The sequence below is a fragment of the Vitis vinifera genome, chromosome 18 (assembly GCF_030704535.1).
Source record: "Vitis vinifera cultivar Pinot Noir 40024 chromosome 18, ASM3070453v1".
NCBI lineage: Eukaryota > Viridiplantae > Streptophyta > Magnoliopsida > Vitales > Vitaceae > Vitis > Vitis vinifera.
The window spans coordinates 10750369-10773322 of NC_081822.1; the positions used below are offsets into that span (position 1 = coordinate 10750369).

General features: G+C 32.7%; 2 protein-coding genes and 1 non-coding gene across 6 annotated transcripts; all 3 read left to right on the forward strand.

Moving 5' to 3' along the window:
* Positions 1-1902: 1902 nt before the first annotated feature.
* Positions 1903-10404, forward strand: LOC100262606 (U-box domain-containing protein 5). 4 transcript variants are annotated; one of them, XR_009465017.1, is made up of 7 exons: positions 1903-2301; positions 3687-3759; positions 4428-4613; positions 5359-5466; positions 6602-7803; positions 8714-9635; positions 10199-10404. XR_009465017.1 is itself a non-coding variant. In XM_002281303.4 (6 exons), exons 2-6 carry the CDS (start codon positions 3709-3711, stop codon positions 9465-9467), a joined length of 2301 nt encoding a protein of 766 aa, XP_002281339.1. In that variant the 5' UTR covers positions 1903-2301; positions 3687-3708; the 3' UTR covers positions 9468-9740. The 4 variants fall into 4 exon arrangements, 1 of the variants encoding a protein (XP_002281339.1); XR_009465018.1 differs by lacking the exon at positions 1903-2301 and adding an exon at positions 2354-3017; XM_002281303.4 differs by lacking the exon at positions 10199-10404 and having other exon boundaries at positions 8714-9740.
* On the forward strand, positions 10207-10280 carry TRNAN-GUU (transfer RNA asparagine (anticodon GUU)). The gene has a single exon. It is a non-coding gene; the product is annotated as a tRNA-Asn (tRNA).
* Positions 10405-18334: 7930 nt separating the features above from the next.
* On the forward strand, positions 18335-22686 carry LOC100267767 (small ribosomal subunit protein mS77 (rPPR2)). Its single transcript, XM_002281295.4, has 3 exons — positions 18335-18485; positions 18737-19967; positions 21333-22686. Exons 2-3 carry the CDS (start codon positions 18858-18860, stop codon positions 22383-22385), a joined length of 2163 nt encoding a protein of 720 aa, XP_002281331.1. The 5' UTR covers positions 18335-18485; positions 18737-18857; the 3' UTR covers positions 22386-22686.
* Positions 22687-22954: the final 268 nt, after the last annotated feature.

The following is a 22954-nucleotide window of genomic DNA, read 5'->3' on the forward strand; positions in this document are numbered from 1 at the left end:
AAAATATATTTACCATATTTGGTTAATCATAAGATATAATAAATAATAGGATAATTTATCCTGTTTAATCATCAACCAAATGAAAAGATATAATGTCCATTGAAAAGATATGATGTCTGTTCTTTTATCCTATTCCATATCATATTTATTCAATTAAACATATTTTTATGGTGTTCATTTTATTATTTATATATTAATTTTTTAAGTGAGAATTAAGAATCTTTATTCGGGGTTTCAATTAATTTCTTACTTTCAAAGTAACATTCCATCTAATAGAAAAAAAATGTGTTTAATTAAAAGAAATATTGTAAATACAAATGAATGAAAACTTTAAAAAATAAAAATGTTAAAATGCCATTATATATATATAATTTTGGATACATAAAAAAATTATTTTTTAAATAAATATAAGATAAAATGATGAAATATATTTTAAAATTTAAAATTATATATATATATATATATATTATCATGAAGGAATAAGTGTTTGTAGATGTGAACAATGTAGCAGGATACAAGTGCAGTGTCCAGTATCAACTAAGACCATATGCTTCAGTTGTAATGTTGGTTTGCCACAAAAGTTAAAGCTCTGAATAATTATTAAATAGCTGATTTTGGTGGATTCACGCGGTATCCGGACTTTTGAAAAAATATTTGGCAGTGGAAAAAACTGCAGCATATGTCCGAGGAAGCCTTGAAAAAGAGTTTAAACATAAGAATGAAAGGGTTTTCCGTGGAATAATTAATGAAATTTAAATTTTTATATCCGTTTAGGTTACGGCAAAGGAGTACAATATTAATGGAGGAGGGTCACGCGTCATACAAACTAGATCTTCTCGTATTTTATTGAAAAAGAACCAACCTTCATGTCCTTGTTACAAATGTCTAGACTATAATAACTCCATTAATGCTGTCGGGTATTGGTAAATTTAAATTTCCCTTCATTACCAAAAAGGATAAGGCCAAAGAGACAAGACAGACCGCTGATAATGAATGAGGCATTAATCGCATTGAAAGCCATTTGATTTCTCAGGGAACGAAAGATGTAGTTGCTGTTGATGTTGGGACCGCAGTTGACCCTCATTCCTGAACCTAAGCATGGGTTTCCAGGGCCAAAAGGGGTCTGTTTTTCGGTACAAAATATCTTTTTTTGTTGGGTTAAATCTAATTATATATTATGATAAAACTGTAAGGAAGGTAGGTGAAATTAACAAATTTTTTTTTTCTGAAAAGGGTAAGATTGTCTTTTTCTCGTTTATTTATTTTTGGTGAACGAGTTTTTGGCCTTATGTGATCCGACAAGACAACGTTGGATTCTTGATGGTGTTGGGCGTGTCTTGAATTGCCATAATAATTATGTGTGCTTTAATTTATTCCGTCTGATTTTTGTGATTTTTGGGATAGCCAGCTCTCCATCACGCATGATTACAAATTAAAACATTGAATTTATTAACGATGATGGATTTTTATTTTTTTATTTTCACTCCATTTACTGGAAAGCCGCATCCATGATCCTTGTGACTTTTGTTCGAGTAAGCCGTCCTTCAACTTTCAATATTAAATGGACAGGAAAAAAAACCACTACAACGGCTAAAGCCGGCCAAAATAATTCTCAAACCACCTCATGTCAACCATGTGGACATTCATATGATTTGAGAATTTTTGCTTTTTTTAAATGGTAAAATCATAATCAGTGATTATGGTTTTACATTATTTTTATAATTATAATCATTAATTATGATTTTAAACTTAAATGTAAAGTCATAGTTGATTACCAAAGGTTTTTTTTCTTTTGACCTGTTTTGAAGATTCAACAGACTTGTGGTCTATCGAGGCATGTGTACTTGAGGTGATTTAATTTGACTTGAATAGAAGCCAAATAGCTTTCTTTCTCAAGAAAAGTATTCGTTGACTCCAGCCCTGAAAAGCAAGACTTCGCCTGTGAAACAGTCAAATAAGAGCCATGTCTCTCGATTCTCTCCTTCAAGAATTGGTCTTTAACTCTTCTGTTTTTTGAATTTTTGCCTTCCCTTCACTACTCTAAAAAGAATCAACTATCTGGTTGAAGCATTTTGGCGCCCTTGTAGGATTTCTTGTTTCTGGGTTTCTTTTTATCCTACTTCACTTTCCCTTCTCATCCTCTTGGCTCAATCTTACCAAAGAACACTTGAAGCCTGCTAACAGAACTCGAATTCTCGGTAGCTGATTCTTTTGTATCCGCTGTAGTGATTCACAGTGTTAGGCTTTCTGGCTAACTGGGTTCTCTCCATATGCTCGGTTTTACGTCATTTGAGTTGTTGGGTAGGATTTTTTTACGTGTTATTTTCAGTTAATTTTTCTTTGCTTAACAACTGGTGAATGACTTGCCTTTATTTTGAATGAAGATATGGAATTCAAGCATGCGCAGTGTAAATACTGTTTATTTTGTTTGTCATCTCTTTTGGGGATTCTTTTGGCACTAATACTAAGACTACTGGCCTGGGTTTTAATATCAATTTGCTTGTGTTCTTCTGATTTGAGGCTGAGAAGTTGCTACAATTATTAAGATTTGCTTCCCCAACAATGTTTCTTTGAAATCCTTTGTATCCTGAACTTGTGGTTCTTCTTGCTTGCCAAAAAAAAAACCAACAACTAAAGAGCTTGACGTCATGGTGACTGAATAAAGCAATACCTGAATTTCATTGAAATTTATGAGTCCCCTTTTATTTGAGATGGAAACCATCAGCGGCCAAAAAGGGAAACCAAAAGAAAAAATCATGTAACCTTAGAATTTATTTTGGCTTCCTCGGCCAAGCACAGATAACTAGAATAAGGCTTAGTTGAGTTGATGTTATATTTTCATGGCACTTTCAATACCGTGAAATAACATACCTTTATGGTTTTGTTGAGCATAAGGTTGTGTGATCAAAGATTCATTTGTTTGCATACATCTTTAAATGATTGTGATCATGCTTTTCAGTGATTCAGTTGTGAAAATACTACATGAGAAAGTTAGAGACACAGTAATATGAAAACAGGTAATATATAATTATTATTATATTTTTGTTGCCTTTTTCTTTGGATTCAATGCGTGAAAAGTTTATATGCATAGTGAATATTGGGATAAAAATCGATAGTGAGGAATATTTGTTGCAAACGCTCATTGATAATTTTGTATGATAAATTATTTTGGTTTTGACTTTTTAAGGTATGATATTATAATTTTTGAGATTGAATATTTATTGGTGAAGGAAAAAAAATAGAAGTAATAAGCATTCATACGCCATCTTAAGTTGGTTAAATTCGTAAAACTCCAAAGTATTTGGTTGCCAAGCAACAGAATATAATTGATTCAACATAGGTTTAACTTATAAATTAACAGCAAACATGGTTCATGAACTTTCCTATGCAAAAGGAAACTTTTGTTATATTGTGTATTTGCAGGGAGTTCATTTTGTTGACTACTTTTTTTCTTGCCTTGAAGTTACATTTCTTACTAGAAATATTAATGATCAGTTTCATAATTCCTTAGATCATTAAGGGTTTTGGCTTTGTTTTGGTTAAAAAAAAAATGGATTCAGTTACATTTCTTACTAGAATTATTAATTATCAGTTTCATAATTCCTTAGATTGTAAAGGGTTTTTGGCTCTGTTTTGTGTGACAAAAACTGGATTCAGCCATTTAAATTGTTAATGGAAATGTGCAGACAGAGGATACTTTCCAACTTAATGGGGAGTGACACTGCTGTTGTGGAACTTCCTTATTACTGTACCATTAAGGTAAAAAGTTAATGTTTATGACATCACAATTTATTATTTATGAAATTCAATGAAATTTTGGTTTATCTTGGTGGTTTGATCATCTAAGGCTCAGATTTCTTGTCACCAAACCCAAACATCACCATAGACCTTGGTATAAACTTCATCACAAGTTAATCACATTTGACTGTTTAGTTGGAGTTTCTTTTAAATGAGTGTGTTTTATATTTGGATGATCAAGAAGACAACAATGAATTCGAATCAAATAAATCTAAATACTAATGGGAAAAGAAATCTGCCCATGTAGCTTGTCTCAATTACGAGTATTCACTTGTATTGCTGTTGTGATCAAAGTACTTGATGCAAAATAGCAAGTGTGGGAAAGAGGAAAAGTTTCTCGTCTTCATTAGGTCAAAGACGTAGAATAGGTCCAATGTTACAAGCCATATGGACTGGGATTTTACCAATTGAAAATTGAATGCTACAAACATATTTTTCCTTAAGTTGAATAGTGTCTGTTTTTCTCCCCTTTCCATCTCTAATTAATCACATATTGAAGTCAATCAAAATAGTCATTTTTATCAAATGGTCTAGGTGTTTCTTTTTCAAATTATTAGTACTTATCGTAGTTTTTGTTTTCAAATTCTTTCTAGTCTGGTCATATTTATGAATTTCTTCCATGACTGCAGGTGCATCGTTTAATCTGCTTAAAGCTAAAGAGTTATATTGATAGAATATCTCAGATATTTTCTGCCATTGAATCTGCTCGACCACGATGTGGAACAGGAATGCAGGCACTGTGCTCATTACACCATGCGATGGATAAAGCCAAGCTTCTTATCCAGAACTGCACTGAGTCTAGTAAATTATACTTGGTATTGTTTTACAAATAAATATAGCTATGCAACTGTTAGAACATTTTCTCACTAAAACCCTCCCTGTAGAAGACCAACATTATTTGCAGGCTTCTATTAAAAATGTAGTGGATCAGTAGTAAGGGACTCATGCTTCTTGCTAGATGTTTTAACTTCCTATTCAGTTTGCAATTATGTTAATTTAATTATTTAAAGTACTTTTGCAAGGTAATGAATCTCTTTGTTTCCTAGTCAGGTTACATCATTTGTTGTATTGTTGTGCTGAACATCATTTTGCTCAATATGCTATGGCTGAGAAAGTCTCTGTTTGTTTTGCCAGGAAAAAAGGCATTATAGTCTTGTGTTGTGGCTAATGTTATTTTCCACTTGATTTTCCTTCATCTTTTGTAATGTTGATATGAATGATATAATCACATCCCTGCAAAACATTGCAAACCGTGTTACTTCTCCTCCATTCAATATTCCGAAGTTCTTTGGAGCAGTTTTGTTTGCATAAAATATTGCTGTTTAGCAACTTTCATTCTCTGCTACTTCATGTGTTTCCAACGGAATATAGAATTTTGGAGGCACATTAGTAGTCACATAGAATCAATTTTAATTTACTTAATTCTGGTTCATTTTGTGAAGTATGATATTTTTCCTCTCATGACTTTATACATCTATAGTTCATTGTACTAATATATCATGGCTTTTTACCATACATAATCCTTTGGGTAAATAATCTGCTGAATAAATTATTTTTCAGGCAATTACAGCAGATAAAATAGTTTTGAGATGTGAAAGAATATGCAACTGTTTGGAGTCGAGTTTAAGACAACTTCAAAATAATGTTCCAACATTGTTGGCTGCAAAGGTTTGTAATACTCTATGCCTTTGGTTGAATTACTTCTGTTCTTGAAGGTGAATTTATTGACTAGATGAAGTTTAATATGATGTGAATGACCTGAAGTTAGCTGCAATTTCTAGCTTTCAGGCAATATGTTATTCCCTAACCAGTATAACATCCTTATTTAACATCTTTAGAGCATGCTTCTGCAACAGAGTCATATTCTTTGTTACATATAACTAATTTGCGTTTCTTCAACTTGTAGTTCTTATGATCATTCTTCCCACATGAACTCTTCTTCATAATATCTTATACTTTGTATTAGTTATTGATAGGTCTTTTTTTCTTCCTTTTGTGTGTGTAGGTCTATGGTTGTTGATACTTATAAACTGCATTAACAGTAGCCCATCACTTTATCTCACTTTCCAGATTATAAGCAATGTGTAAGGTTATGCCTCATATTGATTTATATGTAGAACATTTCCTTAGGACTAGTAAGTTGGCCTGAGTGGAATACAAGGTATGTGCAGATAACATCACAGTGAACATGGTTGCCATTGGTCAAGGATGTAGAGATATCTTGTAGGAACAGAAGACTGATCAGTCATCAAATCCGTTTTTGTGAGACCTCTCATTGACTGATTTAGCTATATCATCCACCCATCACCAGAATTCCTTCTCCTAGCATAAATTACTCATGGTGAATGGTCTGTCAAACAATTATCACTTAACTGGGTTAGTTATAAACTTCAGATATCTACACAAAGCTCATCCACATGATTTAACCTATGGTGGTCCAATACTAATGCTTCCACAGGTGTGTCTGCTGATATATCAATGAAAATGATAATTGAAATTGAGAAATGACATCATTTCTTGGAATCGTAAACATTAGCTAATCATGCATGACATATTGAGGTGAAAAAGTTAGCTCATTTCAAATGGGATGTAAAATGAACTGGAATAATTTCAGTTTTGCATTTTCTTCCGATCTGTTTGTTCTTCTGGTTGCTGAAGGAAAGTTGGTGGTTGTGTTCTAAACAGCCTTAGTTTGACTTCAATCTGAAGTTCCCCATGTCACTCTGTTATCAACCTGGCCCCTTTCTTTTCTTTTCAATTTTTTTTCTATATTAATTCTTTGAGGATGAAATATGATCTGCAGATATCTGGTATTGTTGAAGACCTTAAGGGTGCAAAATTTACTGTGGAATCTGCTGATGATGAGGCTGGAAGGGTTGTTCTAGCATTGGTTCGGCAGGGCATGCCTGACTCTGAATCTATAAATATTTCTGAACTTGAAGCTATTCAAATCGCTGCTTCAAGGCTGAATATTGCATCCCATATGGCACTCTTGATTGAGAAAAGGTCTATAAAGAGGCTAATCGACAAAGTTCCTGACACAAACCTAACAAAGATGAAAATCTTGAAGTACCTCCTATATCTTCTGAGGAAGTATGGAGATTCAATAAGGAGCCGCAATACTGAGAGCACTACTATGTATCAGTCCATTGAGCAAGAACCACATGAAGAAAGTGCAATATATGAAACTCTAGCTGATGACTTCAGTGTAACCAAACCTCCTGAGGAATTCAAATGTCCCATCTCTATGAGACTGATGTATGATCCTGTTGTTATAGCTTCTGGGCAAACATATGAAAGATTCTGGATAACTAAGTGGTTCAATGATGGGAATGATACATGTCCAAAGACACATGAAAAGTTGTCTCAGTTTTTCCTCACTCCAAACTCCACAATGAAGAACCTCATTTCGAGGTGGTGCTTGAAGCATGGGATCAGTATTTCTGATCCATGTTCACAACAAGCTCCTGAATCCCTTCCTTTGCAGAAACTTTCACCATCCACTTCCATTGCTAGCTTTGCCAGTTCTCTGAATGGTCTGTGCCTGCAAACCAGCAGTGTGTCATTACACTCTACAGACACCAATTTTCCTTCAAATAAATTGGACATAAGGATGGATATCCTGCAAACCAGCAGTGTGTCATTACACTCTACAGACACCAATTTTCCTTCAAATAAATTGGACATAAGGATGGATAATGGCTCTGCACACGAGCTTCCTCAGATGAATGCTGATTCTCAGGGATGCCAATCTTCTGCAAATAGGCATGGCATGAATTTTGCCTTTCTCTCCAAACTTGCTGCACTTCCATGGGAATCCCAGTGCAAGGAGATTGGAAACGTAAGAGATCAACTGAAAGACAGTATTCAAGCATGTCATTCTACATTTTCCTCTAGTTACATCAAACCGCTGATTAGATTTTTGAAGGATGCATGTGAAAATGGCAATTTACAAGCACAGCGAGATGGAGCTCTAGTTCTTTTGTATTTTCTAAATAAGCGCAGGTAATACTTCTCTTTGGTACCTTTATTTTTTCAGAATAAGGAAAAGCTTCTATACTGCCAAGAAAAACTAACTTAAAGATGATCCTCATTGCTCATATTGAGAAAAAAAAATGTAAATAACTATAAGAAAATGGTTACAGATTTATTGTTCATGCATACATATATATGCAGAAAGTCAACAAACAATTTATTCATTGTTGAAAAGATGGAAGACAAAAATCTCAAGCGAGGAAAATTTCTCAATTACAATGAAACATTTGATAAGATAACATACTGAAGAAACAAGGAAACTTTGAGAACTGAATAAACATGAATAGAATTGGCTCCTTTAAAATCGGACAAGAGTCGCTAAGAAGTAAGAAGTTCTAGGCATGCTATAAAATTTGTTGGCAGCTCCAAACTCATTGAACTATGTTAAATAAAATTTAAGCAAGATTTATGTCTTATCAGCATTTTCAGTTTATAAAGAAAATAAAAAGTATTTCTATTTTGCCTGGATATTTATTGTTGATGAATGAGAAGCACCAAAGTTAAAGGCATGCTAGAAGAGCAAGATGCTCTCTGGAAATTTAGGCTTCTATGGTGGCATCATGCCTTAAAGGAATTAAACTGGCTGGGTTTTAATCCAGATAATACAAGGTTGACACAGTCAATACCATGTGAATCTGCTGAGAACCTGGATCAAGTCTTCATTTTTCCTCCGAATGATGTTTTGTGATCATGCTGCACTAGCTTTTGGGCTCAGCATCATGAGATCTTTATTTCTTCACTTATTCAGGCTTCTATTTACCATGTCATCTATTATAATTTTACACTGCTATTCATAATTTTCTAAATATACATATTTTCCTGTTGATCTGTAAGTATTAATTTAGTTCCCTGCTAATTGATTTTTTTATGTTTCCCGCAGAAGTGAAATGCCACCCTTACATGAAGATGCAATTTATGTTTTAGCATCATTTCTGGACTCAGAAATCACTGAAGAAGCGCTTGCAATCATGGAAGTGTTGTCTTGCCAACGTCATTATAAGTCAGAAATTGTGGCATCTGGTGTTCTTCCTTCCATCATAAAATTCCTTGACACCAAAATGAAGAAATTCCATGTGCTTGCTCTGAAAATACTCTGCAATTTGTCCTCAAACCATGATATGGGATACCACATTGTCTATTTGGATTGCATCCCAAAGCTGGCTCCATTCTTTGTTGATCACAAACTTGCAGGATATTGCATTAAAATTTTCAGAAACTTGTGTGATATTGAGGAGGCTAGGATTACAGTGGCTGAGACCAATCAATGCATCGATTTCATTGCTAAAATACTAGAAAATGGCAGTGAGGAGGAGCAAGAAGATGCCTTGGAAGTTCTTCTTTCTCTATGTCATTACAGGGAGTATGGTCAGCTTTTCAGGGAAGATCACATTGTTCAATCATTGTTCCATATCTCTCTCAATGGGAATGCCAGAGGACAGGAGATTGCTAAGGAATTACTCCAGCTTTTGAGAAATATTAAAAATGACCCCGTTCTAGAATGTTCAAGTTCTAGTTCTACCTCCGATGAAGTCATACAAGATTTTGTTATCAACTCCAAAGGAAAGAAACTGCCGTTGAAGGCATCTAGAATTCTGGGAAAGAAAATATTAAGATTCAGAAAACCAAGAAGCTAGTGTTGCTTTGACCCTTTGGTGACTTCAAAACTGTCTCAACTGTTCCACATTGCTTGATGGGATTCTGGGGATGAGCTTTCCACCATTAGTCATTACATGAATCATATATTGTGACTGGCTATATGTATGATCCCAACAATGTGTTCCTGCCCTTTTTGTACTTAACAGGTATGTACAATCTGGCTGAGTTTTTGTAGTCGTAAATAGATTTTGTTGTGCACACTTTAGAAATATTTGAGTGAAAGGATGAGATAATAGCCATAGTTGACATGAGCTCGCAAGTATTATCCAGTGCTTATGTTTCTTCCCCACAACGAGTTCCTTTGTTTTTTCTTGGAAGTTTGCAACCAAAACAATTGAATTATGGACTTCTAGCCTAGGTAACACGCCTGGATACTGGTGCTGCAAAATGCAGAAATGGTACCATGGCGCCCCACTTCAAAAAAAAAAATCTTATTTGAGTTGTGTTGTGCAGTTTTATTATTTTGGTTTAGAAACTGAAACACTTCGGGGTAACCCAAACCATAGGCCATAGCGCATGAGAGAGGGTCGGGGTTAGGGTCCAGAATCCATGATATTCAAGCCCTGGAGATTTACAATGAAAATCCCATATCTTAATTATGATCCAATAGCTAAATTCAGGTCCGATTCATCATCAAAAGTTACAGGATAAGCAAGCTAAACAAGGGATGAAGAGAGTATATTATAAATAATATTTTATTTCTTTGCAGATCAGCAAGCTGGAGTAGCTCAGTTGGTTAGAGCGTGTGGCTGTTAACCACAAGGTCGAAGGTTCAAGCCCTTCCTCTAGCGTTTTCCGGTCTAGCTGGCTCAGTTGGTTTGCTATGACTTTATATATATAAAGGACTGTGATATTGAAAAAGAAAGGTGTAGTTCAGTGATATAGAATTTGATTATAAATCAATTTAATTTTTTTATTTATTGTGAAAATTTGCAGGATTATTTGAATAAATGGGGTAAAATAATCCTAATAGTGTTAAAATAATTCTACACACATTTTAATTTCAAGACTGATATGCCTTTTAAGCATTTTTATTATTTTCATTTAGAGGTTCATACAAAAGAGGGGTGAGAAACCACCAAGATGAAGTTTCAGAGAATGGCCTGCCCCCATTTTCCTTCCTGCAGCTTTGTACATCAATTCACACGTCTCTATAAAAATCAACCCACATGAAACATGCTCTTAATTAGGTTTCAAAAATGATGTGAAGAAACAAACCACAGTTCTCCCATTCATTTCCTATGTTTATGAAAATCTTCATTTTTTGTTTTCCCAAAATCCTTTTTTTTTTTCAACATGCTAGAAACCAAAAAGTGAAAATTTCCTAGTGTTTTACTAATTAATAAATGAAAATTTCCTAATTTCCCTTTTTACAATAATAGATATTTTTTAATGAAAATTTTCCTTTATTTTTTATTTATTTCTTCAACATATTAATTAAAATTTTCCTTTTTTTAAAAAAAAAATTTCTCCAACTTTTTGGTTTTTTCAAGATGTTAAAACGGTTTCCATTTTATTTTTTTTTGACATTCCTTACTATTTTTCTTTTTATTTTTTAATGTCCTTCTATTTTCTATCCTTTTTTATATTCCTTACAATTTCCCTTTTATTTTATTCTATATCCTTCTATTTTTATTGATGTTTCTTACAATTTTCCTTCCATTTATTATATAAACTTTTTTACTTAATTATTATTATTATTATTCTATTTTTTATTTTTTGTGGGGGTGGGGCTTCACCATATTAATTCTTAGTTTTTCCTTTCATTTTTTCTTCAATTTTCAATTTTTTTTCCAAAATTTTCTTTTTATTTTAAAATTTTTATTTCAAGAATTAAATATAGAAATTTATTTTTGAAGATTTGGTTGTAATAAATAATATTTTTAATCATCACCTTTTTTTTTAATATTAGTGCACTCATCATGAGAAACTCATCTTGACGATCAAGACAAGTCATCCCTCCAATTAAGAGGTGATGCACTACAATTTCTATTGGATTGTTTAAATCCATGAATCGATTATGGACAACTTATCTACTTATAAGGAACTCATGATTTGTATCTTTTGTACAACTTTTAATGCATCCAAATCATGTACAATGTAAGAGATATGAGCTAAATGCTCAAATCAATGTCAATACACCAAATAGATAACAAGAGGATGATTCATGTTAATTGTGTCTAACCTCCTCGTTTGCCACTAGTTCAACTTTGGAGGACTTATATTCACAATTCATCCACCAGTTTACTATTCATTGGTTTCCTAAGTGTACCTAAATTCTTTGTATCTTTGATTAATACATTGTCTACTCTATTGTAACTCAAAATCTTTGGCATCTTCCATTAATGTACCAAAGTATCCTCCCCAAAATTTGTAGAGATAAACTCTCTCCTTCTTGATGTAGCGTTTAGCTAAATATCTAGTGAGTGTTTTTAGCATTTAGGGTTTTAGGGGGTTTAGGGTTTAAGGTTTTAGGTTTTAGGGTTTAGGTTTTAGAGTTTATGGTTTAGGGTTTGAGGTTTGGGGTTTAGGGTTTTAGGTTAAAGTTCCAATTTCAGTTTTAGGTTTAGGGTTTAAGGTTTGGGGTTTAGGGTTTAGGGTTTGGGGTTTAGGATTTAAGGTATTAGGGTTTAGGGTTTAAGGTTTGAGATTTAGGTTTTAGGGTTTTGGGATTAGGGTTTAAGGTTTAGGTTTTAGGGATTTGGGATTAGGGTTTGAGATTCAGGGTTGAATGTTTTAGGGTTTAGGGTTTTAAGATTTTAAGGTTAGGGTTTTAGGGTTTAGGGATTAGGGTTTAGGGTTGTTTGGGTTTTAGGGTTTAGAGTTTGGGATTTAGTGTTTAGGATTTAGGGTGTGTTTGGTTGGTATGATAAGATATGTATACCTAGGACATGATATCCTTGTATTCACATATATTATGGATATGGTATTTTAAGGTATCTTATCCTAATTTTATATTTATATTTTATTTTTGAAATGAATAAAAAAAATATGAAATATATATTATTTTTAATATTTAAAATAAAAATTATAATACATTCAAATATTTTCTATTTGAAAGAATGAAATTTTTGTTATGTTTAACAATATTATTCGTGATTGAAATATATGAATTTTACAAATAAACTTTTTGTATTATTTTATAAATATTTTTAAAATTTTTCTTTTTTAATCATAAATTTAATTTATAATAAAAAATTTATTTTATAAAATGAGTATATTAAAAAATAAAAAATTGCTAAAAAAATAAGATTTTCAATTAAAATAGATAAAAAAAAAGGTGGATAATATATCTGATGTGTAACATAGGATATGATAAGTGATGTGATAACTTATCCTATCTATTTGATTACCAACCAAATAGGAAATAGGATAATATATATATATATATATATATATATATATATATATATATACATACATATAATCTATAATTATGTGTGTTAAAATATAAAATTAACATACTTAAAATGTAAAATTAATATTCTTATAATTTCCATTTTGTTGGAATTTGAATAAGAAGCATACAAAATTTTTATTTTATTTTATGGATGATAACCTCATTTAACATGTTAGTATTCATCATATTTCTTTTTACCATCAATTTCTAAAGACTTTCAATACTTTATTTAGATACTCATTTTTCAATTTCAATGAACAAATTGAGTATTGGAGATTTGAAAATTTTCATTCAACAATCTTGGTTTAAGATTAAAAACTTGTATCTCATTTCAAAACCTTTTAATGCATAATTTGTGCTTATTAAAAGGGGAAAAAAAATCTCATATTTAATAAGGCATGATTAGTTACTCTTTTTCATTTTGAAAACATTGAAATTTCCATATGAAATGAAACTGGGCAATATGTATTATGTTAACTATATTTGAGAACAAAAGCCACAAAATTCTCTCCTTTTTGTCTTTCATTTAATTTCTTATTACTAAAAACAAATCAAAAATCAATTCTTTCAAACAAATGGTTTTGTTATATTAAAACCTTAAAATCTACATAATAACAATATATATATATATAGCCACACAAAATCATTAGATGTCTATCATCGAGTTTACAATTGTAAAATCAAGCAACAATATAACACATTTTAGTACATGAAAATACAATTAAAGAACAATATATATTATATGAAGATGAAAAAAGATCATATCTAAATTAAAAGTAAGACATTACACGAGGATCCACAAAATGCATGTAACAAAGAAAATGCGACCAAATAAATTACAATACAATTGTGAAATGGGAAGACATAAGTAAAAGCTATAAAATTGGATTAATAGAAAGACAAAACATAACAACCATAGAAATATTAGAAATGTAAAACATTAAACAAATGTTTTAGGCCTTGTGTTCGAGAGCCAATACATCTCATGATGAATGAATTGCATAGAAAATTTGAAGGCATACTTATATTTCATAAGAGCATGGTTCAAATTAAGTAGATGTAAATAAAGAAATTGATATAGAGGAATCAAGACTTGTTGGTCTAACATTTGTGTTATATTGACAACAATAATAGAGACCTTCATTTTCTCCATTATGCTATCAACCACATCCTTTATCTTTTTATAAGATTCAGTCCCCCATGTCCACTTTTCATCACCTATTTCATCTTTATTGTTCTTATTGTTTTGACCTACACTTCCAAGAGCAATATGATTATTGAACCTTGAATTATATATGAAAGATGAAGATTTAGAAAGACAAGACATCATGTATGTATGAGACATCAATATTACATTTTAATTATTAATATAACATTAAATGATTATTAACATTTTATTCCTTTATTTTTTATTCAATAAATAGAAATTAATATTATTTAATGAACTAAAATTGAAGGTTTCATGAAAATTAAAGAATTGATATTAGTTAAATAATGAAGAGAAAAAGGAAAAAGTAATGAAAATAAAATGAAGTAAAAAAATGGATTACAATTAATAGGAAACCTAAAAAATAAAGGGTGGTTTGCAAATTATGAGGGGGCAACTAAACAAAGTTATGAGTAAATAAAAAAAAAAATCTCATTTACACAAATTTGCTTCTAAAAAAATAAAAAATTATATTGAAATTAAAAACTCTTATAGAAAAATTATTGACATATATTATTTTATTAAAAATTATTTTTTAAAATTATATTTTTAATTCATTTTTTAAAACAACTATATATTTTTTATTATCATTTTTTATTTTTAATTTGATTTTAAAAGTCATTATATTTTTTAAAATAGAAAATACCATCTAGATTGAATTAAATAATTTCATATCAAAGAAAAATATATAATATATCAAATTATTCAATAAAAAATAAATATAAATGAAAAATAAGTTTTATTCTAAAAATATTAAAAAAAAAATCAAAAGAAATCAAATCTCAATAGAAAATTTTTCATTATTTTGATAAATTTTATATCAAAATCTTAATATTTTGTTTGTTTGTTGATTATGCAATTTAAAGGTTATGAATAAAAGGTAAATAAAACATAATAATGGTTGAAGCATGTTAACCATTAAAGAAAAGAGAAAAATAGTAATACATAAAAGAAATCGATACAAATACATCAATTGTTTTATGTTGATGCGTAAAAATCATGTTTTTCTAATGGAGCAGACAACATCCTTCTAGAACCCATGCCAATGCAACGTCAGCATCAATTGAAAGACTACTTATCTTCATGGGTTCTACACCAAAACAAACATAATTCAACCATTTGGTTCTTTTGATTTTTTTATTTTTTATTTTTTATTTTTTTGCTTTGAAAACAAACAAATAAAAAAAGTAATACAAAAAGAATCCCAAAATTTCTTTTTGTTATTTTTTCCTTTTCATTTTCTTTGCCAACCGTTTGACTTACTCGAACTACCTTCTTTGAAGATAAATGGAACATACAACATAATGCTCCAAATTTTGTCTTCTTTTCATCATTTGAAGAAAAAAAATAATTATAAATACAAAAATTAAATAGATTTTATTGTATTTATTAAATAGATTTTACTTATTTTCTCACAACACACTCAAATATAATTTCAAATACTTCAAATTTGTTATTAAGAAAAAAAAACTAATTTTTAGTAGAGTTCCAAATGAACCCTAATCATTTTTCATCTTTGTTCTGAATTCAAAAAACACTCTGGGACTTCTCTCCTACCAACACCAAACTTTTCTCCATAAATATTGTAAATAAACTAGACTCCATGGTTGAAATTGATAAACATCAAATTGATGGATCATGGACGATGCTCCGTCGAACAGAATGGAGGAGATGGGGTACCTGAAAACCAATGTTTCAACAGACGATGTTACCATCTATAGTGAGATCTCATCGACTTCTGATGTTTAAGATCAGTAGTCTGCCTCATCGGCTTTTGACAATGTTTGAAACCATTCCAGCTTGTTGAGTTTGAATGAAAAAATAGACTCTTCCTTCACAGTTCCTTGAGACAGTTTCAAGATAGAATTTGAATATGAAATCCAAATTGTTATGAACATACATATTTCCATTATATTAAGTTACAATAAGTAATTAAATCCCTATTGAAATGGTTGTGTAAAAATTGGAGGCAAATGAAAAGATTAAATTTTCAATTAAATTGAAAGCAGTTTCAAGAGTATTTTCAGTCATTTTATAGGTTTGTAAGGCCAGTTTCAATCCAAATATGAAATTAAAATCAATTTAAAGATTAAATTTTCTTTATTTTGAGTATTTCCAGTTATTCGTATACGTGTGTGAGGGCAGTTTCAATCCGATTATGAAATCAAAATCAAGTTATCAACATTATAGATTTCTGTTGCATTAAGTAATTAAAGCCCTAATGAAACGATTGATGAAATAGAAATTGTAGATGAAAATATTAAATTTCCATTTAGGTTGGTTATTAGTATTAATAAGGGTATTTTTGAAAATAAAAAGGTGAAAAACACCTCATATATAATAGGTAGTATAGATATTTCTTTCTTCAATCAAATACATCCTATCTATCAAGTTTTAAAATATCACCTTTAGTTTTTTATAAGATGTGAAAAATATAGATTGATACTTGAGTTTCATGCTACCAATTGAACCTATAAGAATAACCCATACGTCGATCATCAAGGGTGAGAGTAAATATGTAAATAATCCCTAAAGTCGTGACAGTAGTGGATTCTTTTTGCACAAGCCTTTTAAGTAAGGATCATCTTTGTTGAGTTGCTTTAATATGAATTTCTTGAAGTCTTGTATTTCATTTTCTTATTACGTTATGTTCCCTTATACTAGATGCTAAGAGAGTTTCCTTCCCACCTTGATATGATAGATGAAATGAGAGGTTATCCTCGACATGGTAGATGATGAGAGGCCATATCCTCATCTTCACTTGACCTCACTAACCATTTCTCACATCATTAAATAGGCACTTTCAAATAGTCATCTCTATTTTCAATCATCAGGAGAGTTGCTTGAATTTAGTATTATTGTATTGAGCATTACCTATACTTCCTTTCAAAGGTGCTCGATAGCGCAAAACTTAGATGCTTTATTCTTGTTTATTTCAAGAGCAAGTTTAGAGAGTCTAATTAGGCTTGTTTCGCCCCACCATAAGCATATGAGATGACTTGATGGTCTTAGTTTGATTGCTAGAATTGGAGGCCTAGTAAAGCAAAATTGACCTAAGTACTAGCAAGCTCGTTTTGAGCAAATTAAGAGGAAGAAAACTCACTTATCTAAACATATATATATAGTTATTATTGCTATCCAATCACTCACTCATGGAAAATTGACATTATTTTATTGGTCCATATACATATGTCATTATGTTATATGTCCATGTATACATGTCATCACTTTGTTGGTTTGTGTTATACCATTAGATTTGCTCTTATCCATGATTCCCTTGCCACCTTTATTGAAGTTTTTCACAAGCCTGACATATCCAATTGAGCTAGCTTGTCAACCCCATCCTCTCTGGTATTCCACGACCACCTTTGTTCTATTCATTAACTATTCAAGTAATCCATATGAACGTATCCATCACTTCATCAATGCTCTTAGTGTTTACGAGGCAGATTGTAGTATTTGTTTACATGCACTCTCCAAGCCCCTTACTGATAGGGCATACTCATGGTACTCTCCTAGCCCTTAGATAGTTAATTTACTCCATAGTAAATTTTTCAATATAGAAAAAGATTTTACATCCATTGCCAGTAAGCCAAGTGCTACAAAGTGCTATGAACCAAAATTTGTGAAGATGTTGGCTGGTTTATGTGTTGCTAGCATGATACCATATTATAGGGTGCATATGGGAATCTCCCTATATTGATGTACTACTTCCTCTAAATGATTCATCTTTTTATTTATTTTATTCAACTTTTAGTATTAATATTTTTATTTTCATGTTGTTATAATCCTAGTATTGCTTACATGGAAACTCATTTCTGATGTGGCAATGCACACCCAAGGGATAAAAAAAAAGTGTATTATTACTATTATACCCAAATACAACACCTAAAATATAAAAATAAAAATTTCATTTTTTTAAAAATATTTCCAAAACTATCATAATTTATATATGCCATAATTTATATGCAATGGAATCCATGTGAAAATCATCTTTTAAAAGATAAAAAAAAGGGAGTACAATATAAAAAATATTACTTTTTATATTATTTTTTTAAAATAATGAATTCATTAATTTTATATTGATTTTTTTTTAATTATATGAATTTAATTTTAAATACTAAATTTTCAAAAAATTATTTTGGCGTGATAATATTTACTTCATAACTCTCATGTTGAAGTCACTCATCGTATTTTAATAATATTGTTTGTGAAAAAAAAATCCGAAAAAAAAAAAGGAAAAAAGAAAAGAGGGAAAACGAGTTGCCGGGTCGGCTCAAGCGGAAGCCCTAGCTGCTGACTCACGCCTACTCTCTCCACTCTCTTCACTCTCCAATCTCAGCTGTTACCATCGCCGTCGATTAGTGCTTCTCATCATCATACCTTCAGGTGACATCCTAATCCTCTTTTATATGCTTGAGTTCTGTTTGGTTTCCGGGAAAAATATTAGTTGACGAAATGAAATCTTCCAACCTCCAGTGATCGATTTAGTTATCTGGAAACCAGAGAGTTTAAACCCTTACTCAACTTACTGCAATGCAACTATTTTACCAAAAGAAATTGGAATCTCAAGCCACTGATTTTCCCTCTTTTTTCGAGAGCAAGGATATTCAAGCTTCTATTGTGTTTTCTTGTTGCAGGTGGCAGTCATCGGTTGTTTAGGGTTAGTTCTACAACATCATCTGGAAAATAGGGTTTTGATAGAAAAAAATTGAGCCAAGTGCTTTGCTTGTCCGTTTATTATATTTCTTCCCCAAAATCATGAATTTGAAGCACTTGCTCTCCAGGCAGACAATTAAAGGCTTATCAAGATTCAATGGAAGAATACTATCTCCGTACTCCTATATTTATAAGGATTCTTTCGCTATCACGACCCCCATTTCTCATTCAATTTATTCATCAGGCAGTTATGATTCTACTTTTCAGAACCTTGCATACCCAAAACTGGCTCCGTCCTCAAATAGATATGCTCATTCTCTTCCAGAAACTAAACTGGGCGGCTCAGGCACGGACCCAGAACTTGAATCTGATGATTCTGACGATGGAACCATGAATGAGTTCCTTTCCCGATTTGTCTGGATAATGCGTGGAAAGCTCATGGAAGTATACACTGGCTGCGACAAGCAGACAATTGATGGGATGCTTTTGATCATTGTTCGCAAGGTTGTATCAGAGATGGAGAAGGGTGGCCTTGAGCAGATGCTTAGTGCAGCAGTGGCTGCACCATCTCAGGATTTTAGTGAGGATTTATGGAAGACAGTTTGGGAGGTTAGCAATTTGGTATTGGATGACATGAAGAAGGCAAGAAACAAGGAAAAAATGAAGGGTTTTCTCCAATCTGAAGAAGTTAAGGAAATGTCTAGATTTGCAGGTGAAATAGGCATTAGAGGGGATATGCTGAGGGAGCTCAGGTTCAAATGGGCTCGAGAGAAAATGGAGGAAAGTGAGTTTTATCAGAGTTTGGACCATCTCCGAGAAGAAGCCCAGGCTGAAGAAGGAGAAGAAGCAGTAGGTAATGAGGAGGTTATTGGGGATGACCTTGTAGAGGATGAAAAGAAAGAAAAGGTTGTATCTCTCCCCAAGAGACATGGGAAGATTAGATACGAGATTTATGGTCTTGATCTCTCTGATCCTAAATGGACAGAAGTGGCTGACAAAGTCCATGAGAGAGAAGAAATTATTTGGCCCCAGGAACCCAAACCAATATCAGGAAAATGCAAATTGATAACTGAGAAAATCCTTAATATGAAAGAGGAGGATGACCCTTCTCCCTTGTTGGATGAATGGGCAGAGCTTCTCCAGCCTAGCAGGATTGACTGGATTACTTTACTTGATAGATTGAAAGAAAATAATAGTCATCTATACTTTAAGGTAAACAACTCATTCTTTTTTCATATTTATATCTATAAAAAAAATAAAAAATTAACTTAGCTCCTAATACATTACCTCTCATGCACTTTACTTCATTTCTTGTTGTCCACTACACTTTCTTGAAAAAAATGTTAAAATGCTATTTGGCCATATTATGCTCTGGGATGAAGCTTATAAATAGATGAGGAGATGGAATTTAGTTAATTTTGACTTAGTTTCTGAAAATTTTATGTTGTTAATGATATATCGCTCAATGTTCCATTCCAGGTCTATAAACCACTAAACTTCCTTATTTGAGATAGGTTCCCTTTCTTTGGAATTATCTAGGAAGAGTCTAGTTTGTTATTGTATTTGGTAGATGGATGAATTCACTTAGATCTATAAAATGTAATTCTCTCTATATTTTAGCTCTGTCAGTAGTGGGAAAAGTAGATCATGCTGCATTCAACACAGTTTAGATACTCATAAATATGTACCCGTTCTTTATTTGCTTCTGAATTGTGCAGGTGTGATGTGTATATGGTGCATATTTATTTCATCCTGCCACCTTGTATAAGGTTACTATCACCATTGTTTTACAATGAAAGTTGTCTTTAAAATCAAAAGCCCACTTGTGCCACAAAAACAACCAGTTGCTAGTATATATGCTTTTGTAGAAAGCCTCCTTGTTGAAAGTAATCCTCAAATGAGCCTTTGCTAAGCATCTCAAAGAAGATGTATTGATTTTAAACTTTCTGTTTTATAGAGCTTATTGTGTTCTGCATCAACTCAACTGCATTTTTGGGTGTTGCTGGTATGAGTGAGCTTACTTAGAGGAGTGTTAGGATCAGCAGTCCCTAAAGGCTGGGACGCTACAGAGTGTTAGGATCTTGAGTACTTGTGGTGGTTTTTTTCCATCTGTTGCATGTTATCTAACCATTTATTGGGGCATTAAGATTGATAACATTGGATCTGTCGGGGTGTAATTATTGTAGTTTTGTTGGAAAAGAGCCAAATCCTGGGAGAAATTTTGATGGTTCATTTCAGCTAACTTGATGTGGAGGTCACTGATCTTACCAAAGTGCCAAAACTTCTATACCTTTTTCTGCTTACGTGCATATGGGAGTTGCATGTTTTGTTTCTTGTCTTACCCATTTGGTTGATAAAAAAATTCATCATTTGGGTTTGGGTGTATGCCATATGCGCTGTATATGCAAATGTAGGCGCATGTACATAGATGTTAGTTGTTCGAAACCTCTTACACAGAAATTGCCACTTCTATTTTGTGCAGACCACTGTTCTCATGCTGCTATCTTGTGGGATATTCAATTATTGCCTTTTATTGGTTGTGGAACCTAAAGGGATGTTGAACAATTTGTTTTGTAGGTAGCAGAACTTGTTTTGAGCAAAAAGTCTTTCCAAACTAATATTCGTGACTATTCAAAGCTTATTGATGTGCATGCTAAGGAGAATCGCGTGGAAGATGCTGAGAGGATTCTTAAGAAGATGAATGAAAATGATATCTTACCTGATATTCTAACATCCACTGTTTTGGTTCACATGTACAGCAAGGCAGGCAACCTTGAGCGTGCAAAAGAAGCATTTGAAGGCTTGAGGAGCCAAGGCTTCCAACCAGACACAAGGGTCTACAACTCAATGATCATGGCATATGTGAATGCTGGCCAACCCAAGTTGGGTGAGTCACTCATGAGAGAGATGGAGGCAAGGGATATCAAACCCACAAAGGAGATTTACATGTCATTGCTTCAGTCATTTGCCCAACGTGGTGACATTGGTGGAGCCCAACGTATCTCAACCACCATGCAGTTTGCTGGGTTCCAGCCTAGTTTGGAGTCTTGTACATTGCTTGTTGAGGCATATGGGCAAGCTGGCGATCCTGATCAGGCAAGGAACAGTTTTGACTATATGATAAAAGTTGGACACAGGCCTGACGACAGGTGCACTGCTAGCATGATTGCAGCTTATGAGAAAGGAAATTTATTGGATAAGGCTTTGAATCTTCTATTGCAGCTTGAGAAGGATGGTTTTGAGCCGGGGGTTGCTACATATGTTGTTCTGGTGGATTGGCTAGGGAAGATGCAGCTGGTTGATGAAGCTGAGCAACTACTGGGCAAGATAGCTGAGCAGGGTGAGGCTCCTCCTTTAAAGTTTCATGTAAGCCTTTGTGATATGTATTCAAGGGCCGGGGTTGAGAAGAAGGCTCTTCAAGCTCTAGGGGTTGTGGAGGCTAAGAAGGAGCAGTTGAACCCTGAGGATTTTGAGAGGATTATAAAGGGGCTTATAGCTGGTGGGTTTGTGCAGGATGCTCGAAGGATACATGGGGTGATGGAGACTCAGGGGTTTACTGCATCTGAGCAGCTTAAGATCATCCTTATGTCATCTCAAGCCGTTGGTCGTGAAAGACCAACATTGCGATAGTTTGATGAGAGTCAGTTAGGAGCACTTTTAACGCATTGCTTGGCCGGAAGTGATTTAATCGACAGAAAGAGCTAGTTTCTTTACCATATTGTACTCTGAACCTGGCAATGTGAGTTTTGCCATGTTCCCATACCCACATATCAGATGCATCTCACCTTTTTTGTGAACCACCAGTGACTGGTCCGCTGTGTGAACTAAGAGAGATGAGTTGTTTAGTTTGCAATAAACTTATTGATGATTGAATTTGGCATCATTTGTTATTGCTTAGCACCATATGAAAGAATTATTTTAATTTCTTTAATCCCGTTGACATGAAGTACAAACTTGTGTTGAATGGTTCCTAGATTCTGTTTTAGAGATGCTTAGATCCACCATGTCAAATAAAAATTTAGGAGCATCCGGCAGAAAAGAGCTAACAATAATATCTTGAAATTCATGTATTTTTCTAGTTAAGGGCAAGTTTTCCCGTTTTTCTTAGATCATTGTTTGATTCCTCCTTTGACGGGGAAAGAGAGTTTCTGCTTGGACTGCACAGCCATATGAAGAGAGGCAAATTGAAGGAGCATGTA

What these genes read in the sequence shown, in the direction of transcription:
- LOC100262606 (XM_002281303.4), top strand. Translation starts at nt 3,709, where the DNA reads ATGGGGAGTGACACTGCTGTTGTGGAACTTCCTTATTACTGTACCATT. An exon ending in CTTATTACTGTACCATTAAG is followed by an intron (nt 3,760 to 4,427) that starts GTAAAAAGTTAA and finishes CCATGACTGCAG; the next exon opens with GTGCATCGTTTAATCTGCTT. An exon ending in CAACATTGTTGGCTGCAAAG is followed by an intron (nt 5,467 to 6,601) that starts GTTTGTAATACT and finishes TATGATCTGCAG; the next exon opens with ATATCTGGTATTGTTGAAGA.
- LOC100267767 (XM_002281295.4), top strand. Translation starts at nt 18,858, where the DNA reads ATGAATTTGAAGCACTTGCTCTCCAGGCAGACAATTAAAGGCTTATCA. An exon ending in ATAGTCATCTATACTTTAAG is followed by an intron (nt 19,968 to 21,332) that starts GTAAACAACTCA and finishes TTTGTTTTGTAG; the next exon opens with GTAGCAGAACTTGTTTTGAG.